General features: G+C 39.6%; 3 protein-coding genes across 4 annotated transcripts in view; all 3 read right to left on the reverse strand.

The window, feature by feature from the left end:
- Nucleotides 1-6,555, reverse strand: part of LOC121913174 (gastrula zinc finger protein XlCGF57.1-like) — a 44,584-nt gene extending 38,029 nt beyond the window's left edge. The window contains exons 1-2 of one of the 2 annotated variants that reach the window (XM_042435863.1): nucleotides 6,046-6,545; nucleotides 989-2,301 (exon numbers count right to left, since the gene is read on the reverse strand). In XM_042435863.1, the coding sequence (XP_042291797.1) occupies nucleotides 1,082-2,301; nucleotides 6,046-6,238 (1,413 nt within the window). In that variant the 5' untranslated portion in view covers nucleotides 6,239-6,545 and the 3' untranslated portion in view covers nucleotides 989-1,081. Of the gene's footprint in view, nucleotides 1-988; nucleotides 2,302-6,045 lie in introns of those variants that run through there. The other variant, XM_042435864.1, reaches the window with a different exon arrangement.
- LOC121913138 (gastrula zinc finger protein XlCGF57.1-like) overlaps nucleotides 1-20,137 on the reverse strand; it is a 72,661-nt gene that overhangs the window by 30,070 nt on the left and 22,454 nt on the right. The gene's annotated exons all lie outside the window — the stretch shown is intronic.
- On the reverse strand, nucleotides 13,702-19,701 carry LOC121913178 (gastrula zinc finger protein XlCGF57.1-like). The gene is made up of 2 exons (XM_042435869.1): nucleotides 19,494-19,701; nucleotides 13,702-15,471 (listed from the first exon to the last, which is right to left on the reverse strand). The coding sequence occupies exons 1-2, from the start codon at nucleotides 19,555-19,557 to the stop codon at nucleotides 14,165-14,167; spliced, it is 1,371 nt and encodes a 456-aa protein (XP_042291803.1). The 5' UTR covers nucleotides 19,558-19,701; the 3' UTR covers nucleotides 13,702-14,164.

Here is a 20,137-nt window from a genome sequence, read left to right on the forward strand (position 1 = left end):
TTTCTTCATGACTACATTGAGAGGATGGAGTTCTGTTATCCTTTCAGCTTTCAGTTAAAAGTCATTTCTTCCAATTTCTCATATGTATTTAGTCTTTCCTTAATAAGTCAACTTTTTTGTCCAGTCCACTCCCAAGCCAAATTACCAAATTACCAATTACCAAAGCAGGTCAGTTTGGCTTGTGTTTCTTTTAACATTACTGTTGACTAATTTGTGTTTGTAGTCATTTACATACATTACATACATTTTCTTGAGCACTTACATCACAAACACACAATACTTTTAATAGTGAAACTCAGTCTATTTAAAGAAAAACACCAGGACAAACCTTTGCCATAAACATTAATACATTTGAAGAGATTTCCACTTGTGTGAAATGAACATGAGCAACTGAAATGTTTCTCTCCTGGATGAGTTCATTTAACCTGACATGCTCAGATTATTTGTTACACAGAACCATCTGAGTCTAAGTCGTCCTGATTTGATGAACGACTGTCTATCACGGGGTAACTAATGGGCTTCTCACTGTCATCACACCTAAACCACGCCTGTAGCTGCCTGTAATTCCTTATAGGACGCTGATTGGTCTGATTCATTGTGGTTCAGCCACAAGCGCATGACTTGAAGCCAGAAAAGATGGTGTGTTGTGTGACCTTCACAAATCCAGCTACCTCGCAAGGTAAGAGTTCAGTAACGCATGAGAAAAAGCCAGTATTACCTCTCATATCATTTAAAAGTAAAATGTATGGTGTCTAAACTTGACTGAGGATCACTGGTCTCCTTCCAATAATAATCATTGTCTACGGTTCAGGAAAGCCTGAAACCTCGTCAGCACTAACTGGTTGTAAATGTCTATCTGGATGTGAGTTCCTAGCTGGTTCTGATCCTCTACAGTCCTCTCCATCAGCTTCTGTTTCCATCTGTTCAGTTGAGCTGCTGAGGACTCGTCAACACACTTGTTTCTTTTGAACTGTGTAGTCTTTGGTAACAAACACTGCAATAAAATGGTTTCTCCCCTTTGAGGACAGCCAGCTTAACAGATGTACCTTTTGTATACATCTTTGTAGCGCAAACGGAGCAGCTAAACAGTTTCTCTTGAATGGATTCTCATGTGTCTCTGCAGATTTGCCTTTTTGTTAAATCTAAAACGACAATAAGAGCAGCTAAATGGCTTCTCTCCTGTGTGGATTCTCATGTGTCTCTGCAGATATCTTTTCATGCCAAATAATTTACCACATTCAGAGCAGCTAAATGTCTCCTCTCCTGTGTGGATTCTCATGTGTAACTGCAAAGTCACCTCCTGGTTGAATCTTTTACCACAAACTGAGCAACTAAAGGGTTTTTCTCTTGTGTGAGTTTTCAGGTGGTAACGCAGACCTGACTGAGTAAAAGATTTACCACAAACTGTGCAAGTAAAGGGTTTCTCTCCTGTGTGAGTTTTCTTATGTCTCCTAAGAGACTCCTTGCATACAAATCTTTTACCACAAAGTGAGCAACTGAAAGGTTTCTCTCCTGTGTGAATTTTCACATGTCTCCTAAGAGACTCCTCACAAACAAATCTTTTACCACAAACTGGGCAACTAAAGGGTTTCTCTCCTGTGTGAGTTTTCATATGTCTCCTAAGAGACCCCTTGCATACTAATCTTTTACCACAAAGTGAGCAACTAAAGGGGTTCTCTCCTGTGTGAATTCTCATATGTCTCTTAAGAGACCCCTTGCATACTAATATTTTCCCACAAACTGAGCAACTGAAAGGTTTCTCCTCTGTGTGAATTCTCCGGTGTATGAGCAGGTGTCCCTTTTGACTAAATTTTTTGCCACACTCGGAGCAGCTAAATGATTTCAACTCATTACAACTCAGATCACAGGTCATTACAACAGGTGCACTGATCTCCTTCCATTCATCACCGTCTTCAGTCTCAGTCTTTAAAGAGTCTGAAATCTTTTCATCAGTATCAGGTTGTAAATGTCTATCTGGATCTGAGCTCCTGGCTGGTTCTGGTCCTCCACAGTCCTCTCCATCAGCTTCTGTTTTTATCTGTTCAGTTTGTCTTTGATGAAGCTGTGAGGACTGAGGTTTCTCCTCATCATCTTCAGTCTTCACAGGGACCGGAGTGAATGTGAACTTGGTGATATCAGCCTCCTCCAGCCCTTGAAGCTGCTCTCCTTCCTGACTGGTCCAGAGTTCCTCCTGTTCCTCTTTAATGTGTGGGGGCTCTGGGTCCTGCTGGTCCAGACTGGAGCTCCTCTCTTTCTGCTCTTCTTCACCAACAATCACTTTTTGCACATCTAAAGGTAAAGCTGAAACACAGACAGACAGACAGCTTTTAATGTAAACACATGAACTTTTGTTCCATCAAGCTTGATGATCATATTTTATGTTAAAGGTACCATGTGGAGTTTCCAAACACTAGTAGCACTATAGGGTCATATTTTTATGAGTGGGTGACAAAACAAGAGTAAAATCAAATCAAGTGCATATTTTCCAAAGTTACCGTCTTTTTAAAACAAGAAATGTAGAGCTGCAAAGATAAATAATTGAAATCGATTAGTTTCCAGCCATTAAATTCATCAGCAACTATTTTGATAATCAATTTATAATTTTGAGTCATTAAAAAAATAACTCTCTGATGCTCTCTAATCCCTTTCTGATCATCTCAAATGTGAATATTTTCTGGTTTCTTTACTCCTCTATGACAGTAAACAAAATATCTTTGGGTTGTGAACAAAACAAGACATTTGAGGACGTCATCTTGGGCTTTGGGTAACAGTGATGCACATTTTTCACCATTTTCTGACATTTTATGGACCAAACAACTAATCGACTAATCGTGAAAATAATGGACAGATTAACTGATAATGAAAATAACCAACAATTATTTTCATGATCGATTCATCTGTTAATTATATTGTCAATGAATCAATTTTGTTGTTTGGTCTCTAAAATGTGTGAAAACAGCGTCAATAGTGGAAAATGTCAATCACTGTTTCGCAAAGCAGAAGATGCAACCTGAAGTTTGTTGTTTTGTCCAACCAACAGTCCACAACCCAAAGATATTCCTATTACTGTCACAGAGGACTGAGGAAACCAGAGAGAAATATTTCAAATGATTAATCAATTATCAAAATAGCTGGCAAGTAATTAAATAGTTGACAACTAATAGATTAATCGACTAGTCGTTGCAGCTCTATCCACAACGCAAAGATATTCACTTTACTGTCAGAAGACTAAAGAAATCAGAAAATATTCACATTTAAGAAGCTGGAAGCAAAGAATTTTGGCACTTTTCTGCCAACACAGGCAAACAGCCTGTATCTCAAAATTTGAATTAGCGATGTATTCATTCTAACATACTTGACCGACAATTTTCTTCTTTAATAAGCCTGTCAGTCTGTTGATTTCCACTACAGTCGAGCTTCCTTTAGGGTGGCATCTTTCCTCTCTATTTATTTACTCCACAAAAATGTATGTATGATGTGGAAAAACATATATACTTGATCATATATATTACAGCAGGAAGTTCCATTACATCAAATTTTATTTTTAAAACATGATTTGGGGCATCTGATTTGGGGTATCGGCCGATAAAAGCTCTAAAATAAAATATCGGCATTGGCGAATTCTGCCGATTATGAGAGGCTGATATGTCACCTTCTCCAACGCCGCCTGACTGTGCTTCCCTCGACAGACTTTCTCACCCTGACGGTCCCGGTGCTTCCTCAGCAGGCTGCACTTCACTCAGCTGCCCGTCAGACCCGCTGAGAGGCTGCGGAGCGTTAGCCGCAGCATGGCCTGAGGGACGCACAGCCAGCTAGCCTCTCAGCTAACGTTAGCCCCGGCTCTCCATGTGGGTCCAACTGGGGCACCGAGTCTCGGTTTGTTATTCAGGTTAAAGTGGGAAGAAGCAGCGGGTCTGATGGGCGGCTGAGTGAAGTGCAGCCTGCAGAGGAAACACCGGGACCGTCAGGGTGAAACAGTCCGTCGAGGAGCTGCTGTGTTCGGCTGCACAGATCATGGATGTATAAAGAGAACTGGATACAGGAAGAGCGCCAGGCTTTGAAGCCAATTGGACATAGCGGCCAAACTGTGTAATTACAACGTCACGTGATGCACACTGGCCCCAAAAAGACTTTTTCCCACAGACTTACATTGTGAAAGAGAATTGAATTGAATTGAATTGTTTTATCCCCATTCAAGTTAGCCAGAGGGCTAAACCAGAAGTAGCCGACTCGGCCAGCGAAAGTCACTAGTGCGCATGCTCTATAGGCCACACAGTGCGGAAGATCCGGGTACTTTCTTACCGGGAAGTTCTCTTTATACATCCATGGCACAGATAGGAAACCAAGAAACACTTTGGCTGACAGGATGTACCACTCTGTTTGGAAAAAACTTCTTCATTTTGATTTATAACGGCGGTTGTCAACCAGCGTATTAGGTGCATTAGCGCCACCTTCTGCTCCGGAGTGTGGACCAGAGATTAAATCCTACACATTAATCCTGTCTGTCTAATAAACTCAATGAAAACTCTACTGCTGCTCCCACTTGGCAGGTTCATTAAAGTTTTAATGCTGAACTCCAGTCTTCCTGAGTTCTTCCTTCATATATTGTCTTTCTTGATCATATTTAGTACAATCTATGCTTGCATGCATAATAGTCTCCTCGGCATCGGCAATCGGCCACAATGAGTTGAAAATATCGGCATATTAGATATCGGCAAAAAATCCAATATCATGCATCCCTAAACTGCAGTGATGGAATCAGAGCGTAAAATCATCCACACTGTCAGTTTCACTACGGGGAGAGAATCAACTTCATTAAAAAACAGCTAAAATCATCATTATGTGTTTAGTGTCATAAATGATCTCTCAGTTTGTTCGAAGCTCTGTTTTTAAAACCAGAGTGGAAATAAAAACATGGAACAATAAAATGTTTCCACTGACCTATAAGAATATAGATTACTCTTTTTGTACTTGTCACTTTATTCTAAACTCAGGACTTTTGTCCATGTCAGGATCCTGTAGGATGAACCTTTCTGGTGGAAACCCTGGATACATGCATACACACTCATATTTCATATTATATCAGTTTGTGTGGTTCCAGCTTTACCTCATTACTTTTTTAAAATTTGTTAAAGATTTTTACTTATTTTTTTCTCTTCTTATAGATGCTGTGATAAAAAGCAGCAAAACAAACTGCCATCAAACATTGGCTAAGAAATCCTCAAGACAGAGATGGAGGGACGCAGAGGTAGTAGGTCTAAGGCTGTAGTGTGGTGAGAATGCTTGTCCTCTCGTTCATTTAAATCAGGGTAGTGCGTTTTGGCCGCAGGAGCCTGCAGTGAGAAAGTTGTTCCACAGTCAATTTTTGGAGAAACGCAACCCAATGTTAAGCTGCGGTGGCCAATCAGAGCAGACTGATCAGAGCTATAAAACCCTGCCATGAGGGATGTTACTAGGAGGACATTTCTCTTCGTTTGATAACGTTAAAAGTAAAGAGTATTTTAATTGTGTGTAAATGTTTCAGGTTTAAGATGCCCCAGCTTGTCCTCCATACAACAGACAGGCTCCTGTTCTCTGTTCCCGTCTTTTGGTGCCTTGAAGGATTCAGTTTTTTTGTTCCATCTTTATGATTATTAGAATGGTTTTATGATTATTGTTGAGAGTTTTAGGCCTATGTTACATTGAATTGTATTTATTATGCTGTATCATATCTAATTTTAATTATTCATTCTGTCATATTAATTATTAAGAGTGTACTTTTAAAATAAATATTGATTTTGTGTCTTTTTGGGATTCTATTGGTCCACTGTTGGTCAGTGGCACCTTTAAAATAAGCTCTCGTCAGGCCCACAGCACCAATGACCAGCCCACACTATGCCCACCATTTTAGGCTTGGTGTGGGTTTCCCACTAGGGCCCCATAATTTGGGGCCCACATGTCCACGTCCACTATTTCATGCGGGCCCCATGTGGATTATTCACATGGGGCACAAGGGGACCCAAACAGGGTTTTTTGTTGGGAAGATGTAACTTAAAGGGAACAAACCTGCTCTGTGTAGCTGAAGTTGAGGGTTGAAAACAGCGTCCAGTAGTTTGCGTTGTCGCTCGTTCTCCTCTTTGGATCGAGAAAGTTCCTCCTCGTACTCTGCTATCGATCTTTCAAACAGCACAAATATCTCTTCAGCAGCCGCAGTTAGTCGCTGCGTCACCGACGCTCTCAGCATTTGGACTTTAGACATTTTTAACACGTAACCTTTTCTCCGTTAGAAACTCAGTTTGGTCTCCATCAAACAATCAATCTGCTCCTGAGCTCCGTCAATTTTTTTTTTACAGCTAACACACTGAGCTAACTTCAATGTCCTTGTGGGCTACCGGGAGATAAATCAGAGGTGAAACATCGTGAACAGTACAGGCAGGTTTATCCAGACATGATGGTTAATTCAGACACTTTCTGAAGAAGAAATAGAGCAGGACTCTGCTAACACGCAACACAATCTAGACGCCAGTATGCTAAAGAAAATCACTTCCGGGTTTCAATTCTTCTTCTTTGTGTTTATTGGCGGATCGAAAACCAGCTTCAAAGCTGCAAACCGCCACCTGCTGTATCGATGTGTGTAGATTCAAAACATTACATAATCTGAATACTGATTGGTCTATAAAAAAAAGAAAAAATAAATAAATAAACAGGAAATAAAAATCACACCCTATTTCCCCTTCTTAGTGTCTCGCTCTCTGTATTACATTTACTTTTTTAATTTATTTTTTCTTTATTCATTTAATTATCAGGACATAGAACATAAAAGAGAGAAAAAACAAAAACAGGAATCATAGATGTAAAAGTATATGGGATGACAACAACAAAAAGCACAAAACAAAACAAAGGAAGGGGGACACTGAGGCCAAGAATGGTGGAAAGTCTGCTCATGAGCTCAGACCAGAATGATTGATTGTATGGGCAGAGCCAGAATGCATGAATATGGTCATCAATGGAGTCTGGTCAGTGAGAGCATTTGTCATTATTGGTGAATCCCATAAGGTGAAGTCTTTATTATATTTACAACAGCATCAAAATGTGTTCTACGTCTTCCAGAACGTTACACCACTGACAGATTTGATGGATTTTTCCCCATTAAATATAACATGGAGTGAAAACCTGCATGCCTGAACCTTAACTGTGTACTGATCACCTTCTCTCTGTGATTATGGCATCCTCCTTTAAACTGTTTGACATTAACTGACTTCTGTCTCCTATAATCATGTCTCCCTTTATTGTCTGTATCTCATCCCTTCTGCCAGATGTTAATCATGGCTGCACTATGTCACAGTTTCTGGTGTTTTGACCATGACTGAATATTTTATATATTTATGGAACAATAAAGACAACAAATACAAGGAAATAAAAAATGAGTGATTATGACAGCAACAACAAAATGCTGTTCACTTATGAGACAAGAGGATACCTGTAAAACCCAAAATATACAGAAGAAGAACTTTTGCAGATGGAGAGTGAACAAGCTGAAAGAGAGAGAGGAAACTGGTGGCCAAGCTGGAGGCCAAGAAAGAGCTCTAAGCTACCTGGTGGTGAAGATGTGTAAACTGTAAACCCATGCCCATGGACCCAGAGAGCGACTACTGCCATGAGTGGGACTTGGTTACAATACAACATCAGGATCTTTCTGGATCAGAGGATGCCAGCACCTCAGGTTAGCTTGTGGTCTCAGAAACCTGGACAGAAAAAAACAAAATCACGATGCCAAAACACACTTATGCAGACAATTACATATATTTCATGTGTGAATCCACCCATGTCAAATAAAAGTTAACAGAAAAAAAATGAACTGAATTTTACCAGATCAGACATAATTATTTACTTTGATGAGTCATCCATAAAGCTGTAGCATTAATATTTTGCACTGTAACCTCAGGGAATCTGTTCTGTTGCTAGAGAAAAATACTGTAGTTGTTCTAGAATAAATGGAATAAGCACAACATGATGTTTGCAATTACTATTGGTTATTACCCACCTTGCATCTCCACAGACATCAAACTTTGCACTGGTGCTTGAGATTTCTCTCATATCTGTCATCAGCTCTTCCTGCATTTCTGTACAGGCTTCATGAACCACTGGTGTGAGACACCGCACCGCCAGACTGCACCAAATAATGAACTGTCTTCTTTGGCAACTGTAAGTTTAAAATTTCTAAGACTGCCACACTCTACTGTGCCCATCCAGACGGTTCCACTCTATCCTTATCTTGGACCCAGAGCTGAAGATTTTCCTTGCATCAGTGGCAACCCCACATGACAATTTCCAAACATTTAATTCATTCACAACCCACAGCCTGTCAGACAATTGACTGGGGCGTCCAGTTGCTGATCTGAGTTAGATGTGTGTGTTGAGGTAGATTTGCTAGTGTGGGGAAAAAAGTCGCTGTCAGCTGCTTAATTGGCTGGTACCTCCTCTGAAATGCTCTTCATCTCAAGTAACATGGATGACATGCTTGTCTCTAGCTGTTCAATGGCTTCGGTCAAGGTCTGGATACAAAAAGGAGGAAAAAATTATGTGTGAACAACAAAATAAAATTGTAATGTAACTGTATAATTATGGTGAGGACTAATTGTTTGAATAGATGCTGCAAACGTGACAACCTTTACACACATGGTGTTAGAGCCATTTGTATCTACGTGTGTGTTAAGGTCATTCCCTGCCACAGTAGGTGGCGTATTGGACAGCAGCATATGGAAATGCATATGTAGAAGAAGAGGCAATTACTCCTCAGGTGTGCTGCTACCGAGAGAAGCACCCAGTTTTTTGACCGCCGTTTAGAGGCTAATCTTTAAGCCTTTTTTGTTTGTTTTCATGCAAGTTATAGGTGTAAGTGTGTGTATAGCAAAGGCTTTATTGGTACATGGTGGTAAATAAATACATCTTAAGTGCAAGTCCGCAGATGTTTGATTTACTACATGGAGCCGCCACATGACGACGCGTCAATTACATATCTCGGTAACAGCTCCTCACTGTGGCTTAGGTTTTTTTGTTTGTCCAAATCAAGTCACTACACATGGATTTGGGGATTTTCTGCCATTCCTCTCTTCAGATCCTCTTAAGATCTATCAGGTTGGATGGGGACTGTCAGTGGACGGCCATTTTTTAGTCTCTCTGGAGATGTTCAGTTGTTTTCAACTGGGCTCTGGCTGAGCTACTCAAGGACATTCAGAGTTGTCCCTAAGCAACTCCTGCATCGTCTTAGCTGTGTGCTTAGGGTCATTGTCCTGTTGGAAGATGAACCTTTGGCCCAGTCTGAGGTCCTGAGCGCTCTGGATCAGGTTTTCCACCCCAACAGCATGATGCTGCCACCACCATGCTTCACTGTTAGGATGGTATCGGGGAGGTGATAAGGTTATCCAGACATGATGCTTAGAACTGAGGTCAATTCAATATTGGTTTCATCAGACCAGAGAATCTTGTTTCTCACAGTCTGAGAGTCCTTTAGGTGCTTTTTGGCTAAATCCAAGCAGGTTTTCATGTGTCTTTCACTGAGGAGAGGCCTCCATCCGGCCACTCTGCTATAAAGCCCAGATTGGTGGAGTGTTGCAGTGATGGTTGTCCTTCTGGAAGTTTCTCCCATCCCCACACAGGATCTCTGGAGCTCAACCAGAGTGACCATCAGGTTCTTGGTCACTTCTCTTACCAAGGCCAGGCCAGGCACCTCTAGGAAGAGTCCTGGGGCCAGATGCATAAAACTCTGTGCAGATTCATGACTAAAACTGTGTGTACACACAAAGCTAGAAATATGCATATGCATTCTTTTAGTCAGATTTGTAAAACTGTGCGTACAGTTGGTTCTGTTTTATAAATCTCAGTCATTTAGGAACTGCAGGAGCCTCATTTCCACTCCCACAATTATCCATAAATGGATGAAGACACACCCTGAACCAACTGTTTTCATATCAGTTCGCCACCTGCTCTGCCTGTCAGTGAAACAAACAGGTAAGAAGAAGTGCAGTTTCACAAATCGTGTTGCACTGGCAAGGTTCTTCAACAGCCAGAACAGCTGTCATTATGCTCAACCTTTATGCACGGCTGTGCTGCTCTTTATACTGTCAATATCATTCATTCATCACATGGACCTATAAACCATTGTCCGCAGATATATATATATATGTATGTATATCTTAGAAATGTAATCAATGATTAGTTTGTAGCGCTCATAAAATAAAATGAAAGGTGTGAGACAACTAAAGATAAAATAAAATGAATATTAAGAACAAAATAAAATGTTGACTCCCACATAAATTAAAAGAATAATGAAATTAATCACACAAAAGTAATAAATCAACATTATGATTATAAATGTGTCATTGATTGGCAAATTTAGAGGTATGACGCCATTGACAGGCGACCAAATGAAACGGTCCGTTACTTTGATTGAATTACAGATTTCTCTGGGTTTGAAAATTGTTGGAAACATTTGGGATAATGTAAGTACACAACTCAACAACATATATAACATAGGTCTAGTTGTTTTTAGACATTTTAATGTGGAATAATTACATATTATAGCTTTAAAGTTTTTGTGATCCAACAAAGACCTTTTCATACAAAGACTTGTTTTCATATCAGCCAGTTTTCTGTGACATGGATCTATTTTTCTGTAACAAGCTGAGTATTCCAACTTATATTATTTATAATTCTTAATAATTTAACATAAATGTGAATATTCCTAATTATTATAAATTATTCTTAATAATTATTAATTAATTATTAATAATCAGACCAACAGAGCAAAGATCAGCTGGAACATTAAAATTCAGATCATTATGGCTCACTCACACACTTTATTTCTTATAAGTTTCCACGGAGCCCCTTGTCTCACTGTTAATGATACACAATGATATTCACTTTATTCAGTTAATTTTATTTCAAACAAAAAAACATGAACAATCATAGAGGAAAAAGGCAACAGTATAAATAAGTTTACAAAGTTTAAAAAACAGCATCTATATTACACATAACTGTAATCATCACTGTCACTATCAACTCCTGACATGGAAACTTTTATGCTGAGTATTTTTGAAAAACCCTTAATAAATGGCTGGATTACATTAAAATTCTGAACAAATTATTAGGGGAGAACGGGGTAAAATGAGCCACTCCCTTTATCTAGGTAACCATAAACAAAAATAGTCATGTGACCACAAATTAAGAAAGTATAGCTCACATTACTCAATCCATCTTGGACATCTTGGTCAGCAAAACAGATTTTTGTCATGGCACGTGAATTCATCATGTCACTTAAGTTATCAGTCTTGTATCTTAGTTCTGGACAGTATTACATGTTAATTTAAGTCAGCATAAGCTACAAAACAAGGTCATAAACTCAGCATAAATGTGGATCTGAGCCGCTGTGTGAAACAGTTTTGTCTAAATGGAGGTTTTCGGGTAAAACGTGCCAGTGATATTGGGGCAAGTTGAGTCAATGGCTCGATTTAACCCCGAAAATTATTTTACGATATTCTAGAGACTAGAGACCCTGTTCATGTTTGTTCCCTGTTACAATGTTGATGAATAAATACCTAATTGTTGACTAATGTTAAGTTTAAGCCACAAGCAAACATGCTTTACATACAGACAGGTGACAAAATAAAGGAAAAGCCAACGTAAAGTGTCTTAGTAAGGTGTTGGACCACCAGAACATCTTCAATGTGCCTTGGCATTGATTCTAAAAGTCTCTGAACTCTTCTGGAGGGATGGACACCATTCTTAAAAAAGACATTCCTTCATCTGGTGTTTTGATGATGGTGGTGGAGAGCGCTGTCTATAGGTGATCAGCTGGGTTGGGATCTGGTGACTGCGAAGGTCATAACATATGATTCACATTATTTTCATACTCATCAAACCATTCAGTGACCCCTTGTGTCCTGTGAATTGGGGCATTGTCATCCTGGAAGAGACCACTCCCATCAGGATAGAAATGTTTCATCATAGGATAAAGCTGATCACTCAGAACAACTTTGTATTGATTAGCAGTGACCCTTCCCTCTAAGGGGACAAGTGGACCCAAACCATGCCAGCAAAATGCCCCCCAAAGCATAACAGAGTCACCAGATCCCCTCACTGTAGGGGTCAAACATTCAGACCTGGACCAGTTTTTCCTTTGTCACCTGTCTGTTTACACAAAAGCACATTTACACACACACTCTTTCTGTAGCTAACACACAAAGATCAGTTTAACTTTACTGAAAGTGTTTAGCTAACATGTTGAACAACAGGACACAAACATATAATTTTAATTGAAAGAATGATTTTTTGCCTTATCATTATCTCAAAATTGTTTGATTTTGTGTCATTTTTATATCAGTATTTAATGGTAGCACTATTTACCCCATCCCCATGCTCATTTTACCCCTACTTTGGTGGAAGTTGTGCCGTAGGACTAACTTTTTTTTGATGGGTCACTGTTCTAAAACCATAACAATTACATAACTTGTTTTAATTTCCATGGGTACACAACAACCTGAAGTATATATAGTAACTATTCTTTGAAACAAATACACTTTTATTTTGCAGTAAAATCATCAAATGTAAAAAGTGGCTCATGTTTCCCTGTTCTCTCCTACACATTTTTCAGAGTTCTGTTATCCTTTCAGCTTTCAGTTAAAAGTAATTTCTTCCTATTTCTCGTATGTATTTAGTCTTTCCTTAATAAGTCTGGACAAATAAGTTTTTGTCCAGTCCACTCCCAAGCCCAATTACCAAATTACCAAAGCAGTTAGTCAGTTTGGCTCATGTTTCCTTTAACATTACTGTTGACTAATTTATGTTGATAGTCGTTTCAATTTGTAAATTTTCTTGAGCACTTACTGCTGTTAATACCAAAAACACACCTTTATATACTATTAATATTGAAACTCAGTCTATTGAAAAAACACCAGGACAAACCTTTACCATAAACATTAATGCATTTGATGAGATTTCCGCTTGTGTGAAATGAACGTGAGCAACTGAAAAGTTTCTCGTCTAAATGAGTTCAGTAACACATGAGAAAAAGAAGTTTTTAAGCCAGTACTACATCACTTTAAAGGAAAACATATGGTGTCTAAACCTGACTGAGGTTCAATGGTCTCCTTCCAATAATAATCATCGTCTAAGGTTCAGGAAAGTCTGAAACCTTGTCAGTACTAAACTCTAGATTCCACTGGGCATGTGTGTGTGCCGCGTTCCAGCTCTGACGCGGCTGCCAGGGGTGATCGCTGCCACTCTAGTCAATGTATCCGATTTCACCGGGCGCGCCTCGGCATGTTTCAGAAGCGTCCCAGAAGCGGCTCTCCACTCCACTGCGCTACAGATAGGCGCCTCGTCTATTTTTTACGGAGACCGTGTCAAGCAGCACAGAGCAGATCGAGCTGGGCAGGAAGTGAGACACAGAAACAGCATTGAGCATCCGGTCAATTTTCAAAATAAAACACCCCATGCAGACAATTTTCAAAATAAAACACCCCGTGCAGACTCCTGGTCGTATATCAACAATAAACGCAATTAAAGCAGATGAATAAAGAAACCATTTAACTACGTAGCCTACTTAACTACAGCAGAAGCACAAAAATCAAGGAAAATTACCAAATCAACGAAATCTGAGCAAGTTAACAAAAATGGGCAGTTTAGTTGCCCTGCTACTGCAGTAATTACAGTAGCCTTAAGGGACTTTATCAGCTTTGACTAGGCTGCTATAATTATTGTAGTAGGAGTGCAACTGACTTTAAACGGTGGAAGGCTTCCCCACAGTGAAAACGCGCTTCTGACACGCTCCCGGTGGAATAGGGCGCCATGCAGAGGACGGAGCAAAACTGCGTCGGAGCCGGAACGCGGCGCACACGTGCCAGGTGGAATCCCGGGGTAAATGGTTGTAAATGTCTATTTGGATGTGAGTTCCTGGATGGTTCTGATCCTCCACAGTCCTCTCCATCAGCTTCTGTTTCCATCCGTTTCAGTTGAGGACTGGCATACTGAGGACTATCAACACACTTGTGTCTTTTGAACTGTGTAGACCAACTGAATCTTTGGTAGCAAACACTGCAATAAAACAGTTTCTCCCCTTTGTGGACAGCCAGGTAGCTTGACAGATGTACCTTTTGTATACATCTTTTTAGCACAAACTGAGCAGCTAAATGGTTTTTCTTGAATGGATTCTCATGTGTCTCTGCAGATTTCCCTTTTTGTTAAATCTTTTACAACAATTAGAGCAGCTAAATGGCTTCTCTCCTGTGTGGATTTTCATGTGTCTATTGAGATATATTTTGATGCCAAAGTCTTTACCACATTCAGAGCAGCTAAATGTCTCCTCTCCTGTGTGGATTCTCATGTGTAGCTGCAAAGTCACCTCCTGGTTGAATCTTTTACCACAAACTGAGCAACCAAATGGTTTTTCTCTTGTGTGAGTTTTCATGTGGTAGCGCAGACCTGACTGAGTAAAAGATTTACCACAAACTGTGCAAGTAAAGGGTTTCTCTCCTGTGTGCATTCTCATATGTTTCCTAAGAGACCCCTTGCATACAAATCTTTTAACGCAAATTGAGCAACCAAAGGGTTTCTCTCCTGTGTGAATTCTCTTATGTCTCTTAAGAGACCACTTGCATACAAATCCTTTACCACAAACTGAACAACTAAAGGGTCTCTCTCCTGTGTGAATTCTCGTATGTATCCTAAGAGACCCTTGGCAAACAAATCTTTTACCACAAACTGAGCAACTAAAAGGTCTCTCTCCAGTGTGAATTCTCATATGTCTTCCAAGAGACCGTTTGCATACTAATATTTTACCACAAACTGAGCAACTAAATGGTTTCTCTCCTGTGTGAATTCTCATATGCCTCCTAAGAGACCCCTTGCATACCAATATTTTACCACAAACTGAGCAACTGAAAGGTTTCTCCCCTGTGTGAATTCTCCGGTGTATGATCAGGTGTCCCTCTTGGCTAAATTTTTTATCACACTCGGAGCAGCTGAATGAATTCAACTCATCACAACTCATATGAGACGTTAAACCTGACTGAGGTTCACTGGTCTCCTTCCATTCATCACTGTCTTCGGTTTCAGTCTCAGAAGAATTTGAAGACCTGTCATCAGTATCAGGTTGTAAATGTCTATCTGGATCTGAGCTCCTGGCTGGTTCTGGTCCTCCACAGTCCTCTCCATCAGCTTCTGTTTTCATCTGTTCAGTTTGTCTTTGATGAAGCTGTGAGGACTGAGGTTTCTCTTCATCATCTTCAGTCTTCACAGGGACAGGAGTGAATGTGAACTTAGTGATATCAGCCTCCTCCAGCCCTTGAAGCTGCTCTCCTTCCTGACTGATCCAGAGTTCCTCCTGTTCCTCTTTAATGTGTGGGGGCTCTGGGTCCTCCTGGTCCAGACTGGAGCTCCTCTCCTGCTGCTCTTCTTCACCAACAATCACTTTTCGCACATCTAAAGGTAAAGCTGAAACACAGACAGACAGACAGCTATTAATGTAAACACATGAACTTTTATCAAACTTGATAACCATATTTTATGTTTAAGGTATCCCATTGAGTTTCCAAACACTAGAAGCACTTTAGGGCAATATTTTTCTGAGTAGGTGACAAAACAAGAGTAAATCAAATCAAGTAGATGTTAGGTTTTTTTTTTAAAACAATAAGTGTTTTAATAATCAATTAATCTTTTTGGGTCATTTTGTAAGAAAAAAATTCTCTGATTCCAGTTTCTTAAATGTGAATATTTTCTGGTTTCTTAAGTGCTCTATGATAGTAAACTGAATATCTTTGGGTTGTGGACAAAACAAGGTATTCAAGGACGTCACCTTGGGCTTTGGGATACAGTGATGCACATTTTTCACCATTTCCTGACATTTTATGGATCAAATAATTAATCAATTAATCGTGGAAAATAATCAATAAATTAATCGATAATTAAAATAGTCATTAGCTGCAGTCCTAAAGACGTGCTTTTGGAGTTTCCATTCTGAGCTGCAGCACAGGGATAGTAACACAATGAGAGAATTTTCCAGGGTTGCAACAAACAATTATTATCATGATCGATTAATCTGTTGATTATTTTTTTCAATTAATTAAATTTGTTGTTTGGTCTATAAAGCGTGTGAAAAGTGAAAAATGTTGATCACCTTTTCGCAAAGCACAAGATGCAACCTGAAGTTTGTTGTTTTGTCTGACCAACTGTCTACAACCCAAAGATGTTCAGTTTACCGTCATAGAGGACTAAAGAAACCAAAAAATATCCACATTTGAGAAGTACATTTTCCTAAAAATTACTCCAAATGATTAATTATCAAAATAGTTGGAGTTTAATTTAATAGTTGACAACTAATCTAGTAATCGACTAATTGTGGCTAGATTGGCTAAACTGAAGAATAGCTAAGTAACCCTAACCCTAACCCTAAACCTGGCCCTGACCCTAACCCTAACCCTGGCCCTGACCCTAATCCTAACCCTGGCCCTGACCCTAACCCTAACCCTGGCCCTGACCCTAACCCTGGCCCTGACCCTAATCCTAACCCTGGCCCTGGCCTTAACCCTAACCCTAACCCTAACCCTGGCCCTGACCCTAATCCTAACCCTAACCCTAACCCTAACCCTGGCCCTGACCCTAATCCTAACCCTGGCCTTAACCCTAACCCTAACCCTAACCCTAACCCTGGCCCTGACCCTAATCCTAACCCTAACCCTAACCCTAACCCTGGCCCTGACCCTAATCCTAACCCTGGCCCTGGCCCTAACCCTGGCCCTAACAACTAGCCCTGACCCTAACCCTAACCCTAACCCAAGCCCTAGCCTTGTTAAATAAGGACTGGTCTAGGGAACAATTGTGATAAAAATTCTAAATTTAAGATTCGCTTTCTTCATTATTCCCAAAGCTTTAGGCTGTATGCCACAGCCTTCTCGAGCAGGTGGACTGCTGTAGGATACAAAGAAAATGTAGAGAATAGCTGAGTAAATTAACCTTATGTTTAGGACTCCGATTAATGAGCATTTCCATTATCGAAATAAGATTATGTCTACATTAAACTGGCTAAATTGCAAAACACCGTTTTCAAGCAAAAATGACACACATCCACAGCAGGAGATTCAGCTCGTTTCTGCAAATATGTCTGCCAACGTTATAATGCCAAAATGGGAAATTTTCCTCCTACTGGGCATGTGCGGAGGACAGACGAGCAAGTCAGCCACAGAAAACCAGCGAAGAAGAAATGGTATAATGTTTCCATGGCAGCTTCCTGACATTTAGTGTATGAGTGAACAGCAGATTACAACAGTTCCAGCAGAGAGAAGTGGTAGATAGCTACGCTTAACTCTAAACATACTGTCAAAGTAGACAATAAAGACAACAACACTCGCATGAGTCTGATGGTATTATTCACACTACCAGTCAGGATAAGGATGTTGAGATTGTCCCTAAGTATAAATACTAAGAAACTTTTATTGATAACAACCTGAGTTTTGAATCCAGCACTGATGCTGTCTGCAATAGGGTCCAGCAGCATTTGTTCTTTTAAAGAAAGATTCATTTGTTTAAGGTGTGTAATGTTATAATGACTGTTTTATCAGTATGTTGCCTCAACCTGTCCAGTAAACACAGGCTGGGTATAGCTTGTTAAAGTAGCCAGTAAGGTGATTGGGGTGCAGCAAGCCCAGCTCCAGGACATTTACAGTAAGCATGTTATCAATAAGGCCCAAAGTATTAACTTAACTGTCCTGACCATTCACTTTATAAGGAGTTCTTGTATATTTTACGCACTGCCACTGCACAACATTTATTCTGCACTTCACTAGCAGTGCATAATACTAGATTTTGTACTGTTGCCGTCTTTGCTGGCTGAGGTTTACCACTCTCTGGTTCAATGTGTTAGTAGTATCTTTGTTTTTATTTGAGCTAATGGTTTACTCAAAGGAAACATGATTTTTATTTATTATGCTTGTTATTGTTCAATGTTTATATGTCTCTGTGTAACCTGATGTGTCTGATGCCTGCTGTAAACCAAATTTCAGGGTGTTCATCCCTCCAGAGGAGTTCCAGAGACTGCAGAGTCAATGCCAAGGCTGAGGAACACCATTCTTCAAAAAGACATTCCCACATTTGGTGTTGTGATGATGGTGGTGGAGAGCGCTGTTTAACACGCCAGTCCAAAATCTCTCATGGGTGTTCAGTTGGGTTGAGATCTGGTGATTGTGAAGGCCATAGCATATGATTCACATCAAACCATTCAGTGACCCCTCGTGCCCTGTGAATTGGGGCATTGTCATCCTGGAAGAGACCACTCCCATCAGGATAGAAATGTTTCATCATAGGATAAAGCTGATCACTCACAACAACTTTGTATTGATTTGCAGTGACCCTTCCCTCCAAGGGGACAAGTGGACTAAAACCATGCCAGGTAAATAAAGGCCCCAGCCACTATTAGAGGAAGTACGGTAATTTAATAGTAATTAGTTAATAGTAGACTGGTCTTAAGATAAGTGGTTTTTATTTGTTTACTTAGTTAATTTATGAAGTTTATTTATAAAGTTAATCTATCTTCATAATGTTATTGATCCCCCCCCCCCACACACACAACAGAACCCCAAGGTATGAATTCAACAGTGGATTTGGAGAATCGTTACACCCCTATTATTGATCATTTCACTACCCATATGGTAGCATTTATAGATATGATTCAAATGATGAATGTAGAGCTGCAACTAATGATTAACTATATTATCTATTAATCTGTCAAATATTTTCTTGATCAATCCATTAGTTGTTTGATCCATAATTAGGGCTGGGCAATATGACCAAAATCTCATATCTCGATATAAGTCATGTAATATCCCGATAACGATACCTATCCCAATATAGAACATTTTAATTTAATGAATAAATAGTTGCTCCGTTTCCTGTCATAGAAACTAAAGAAACCAGAAAATATTCACATTTAAGAAGCTGGAATCTGAGAATTTGGACATTTTCTTCCTCAAAAATGACTCCAAACAATAAATCAATTATCCAAATAGTTGGCAATTAACTCAATAGTACACAACAAAATAAAATTAAAAAATGGATTCACTGACTTATTGTTGCAGCTCTAGATGAATGAATCATTAAAATAAAACACTTTTGCAGCTTTGTCCACAGTTTTAAATTTTACATTTGTTTTACTTTCTTCTTTAAGAGCATCTTTGCTATTTCAGGAGAAGCTGTTATTAGTTTATAAATCATCAGAGCAACTTTCTGTACCTGCAGCCTGACAATCAATTAGAGATTTTACTGTGTAAGTTTAGATCTGTTTTACTGCCATGATGACTAAATGAAAGATCCCGCAGTGAATCACACAGCTAACACATTACAAACTAAGACACAACATGCAGAAAGACAAAATAAAACCTCACAGCAGGAGCGAGCTGCGGCTAACGTTAGCTTAGCTCTCCCTGCAGCGTTAGCGTGTTTTCAGCAGTAAAATCCGCACAAACCTTCTGTTCGCAGCTTCGTTTCAGGGTTTGAAAGGACATCCAGCACTTCACGGTGTCGGTCCATCTCTCCTCCGCTCACTACACTGAATACTGCCGTTTTCCTGCGGTTATTTACAGCCAGGCAGCGGATTCACTCCGCTCACTGCTTGCATCATTAAAGTCGAATAGTACACTGCGGTCAGGCCAGCCTCCACTTCAAAAAACACGATCAAACTAGCCCCCACGTTGTTTTGGGGTGAGTGTATATACTAGGCATTACGGTAAGCGCATGGAAGAACTGATTACAAAATAAAAGCAACCTTCCGGTGAATCTGATTTCACATTCATTCATTCATTCATTCAGTCAGCAAAAAAATTATATATATATAAACATAACTACATAAGGAAAAAATAATACTTATTAAATAATAAATAAAATTGATAAATATAACTTCCGCCTGCAAACTGAATTTCAGAGAAAGCTTCAGACTTTCTCATTTCAATTGTGTGAACAATTAGTCAAACTTAATAATTCACACTTATTCTGGTGCAAAATTACATCATATTTATTCATTATACCTATTCTTTTAGAACCTGTGTTGTTGGGTGTGGTTGTTCTACCAATCTGACTTTTAAGCACATACTGTCCTTGACGAACTTCCTTG

The sequence above is a fragment of the Thunnus maccoyii genome, chromosome 15, assembly GCF_910596095.1.
Source record: "Thunnus maccoyii chromosome 15, fThuMac1.1, whole genome shotgun sequence".
Taxonomy (NCBI): domain Eukaryota; kingdom Metazoa; phylum Chordata; class Actinopteri; order Scombriformes; family Scombridae; genus Thunnus; species Thunnus maccoyii.

Coding starts and splice junctions, on each gene's coding strand:
- LOC121913178 (XM_042435869.1), bottom strand. CDS start 19,557: ATGGACCGACACCGTGAAGTGCTGGATGTCCTTTCAAACCCTGAAACG. Junction 15,472..19,493: donor AACGAAGCTGCGAACAGAAG/GTTTGTGCGGAT, acceptor TCTGTGTTTCAG/CTTTACCTTTAGATGTGCGA.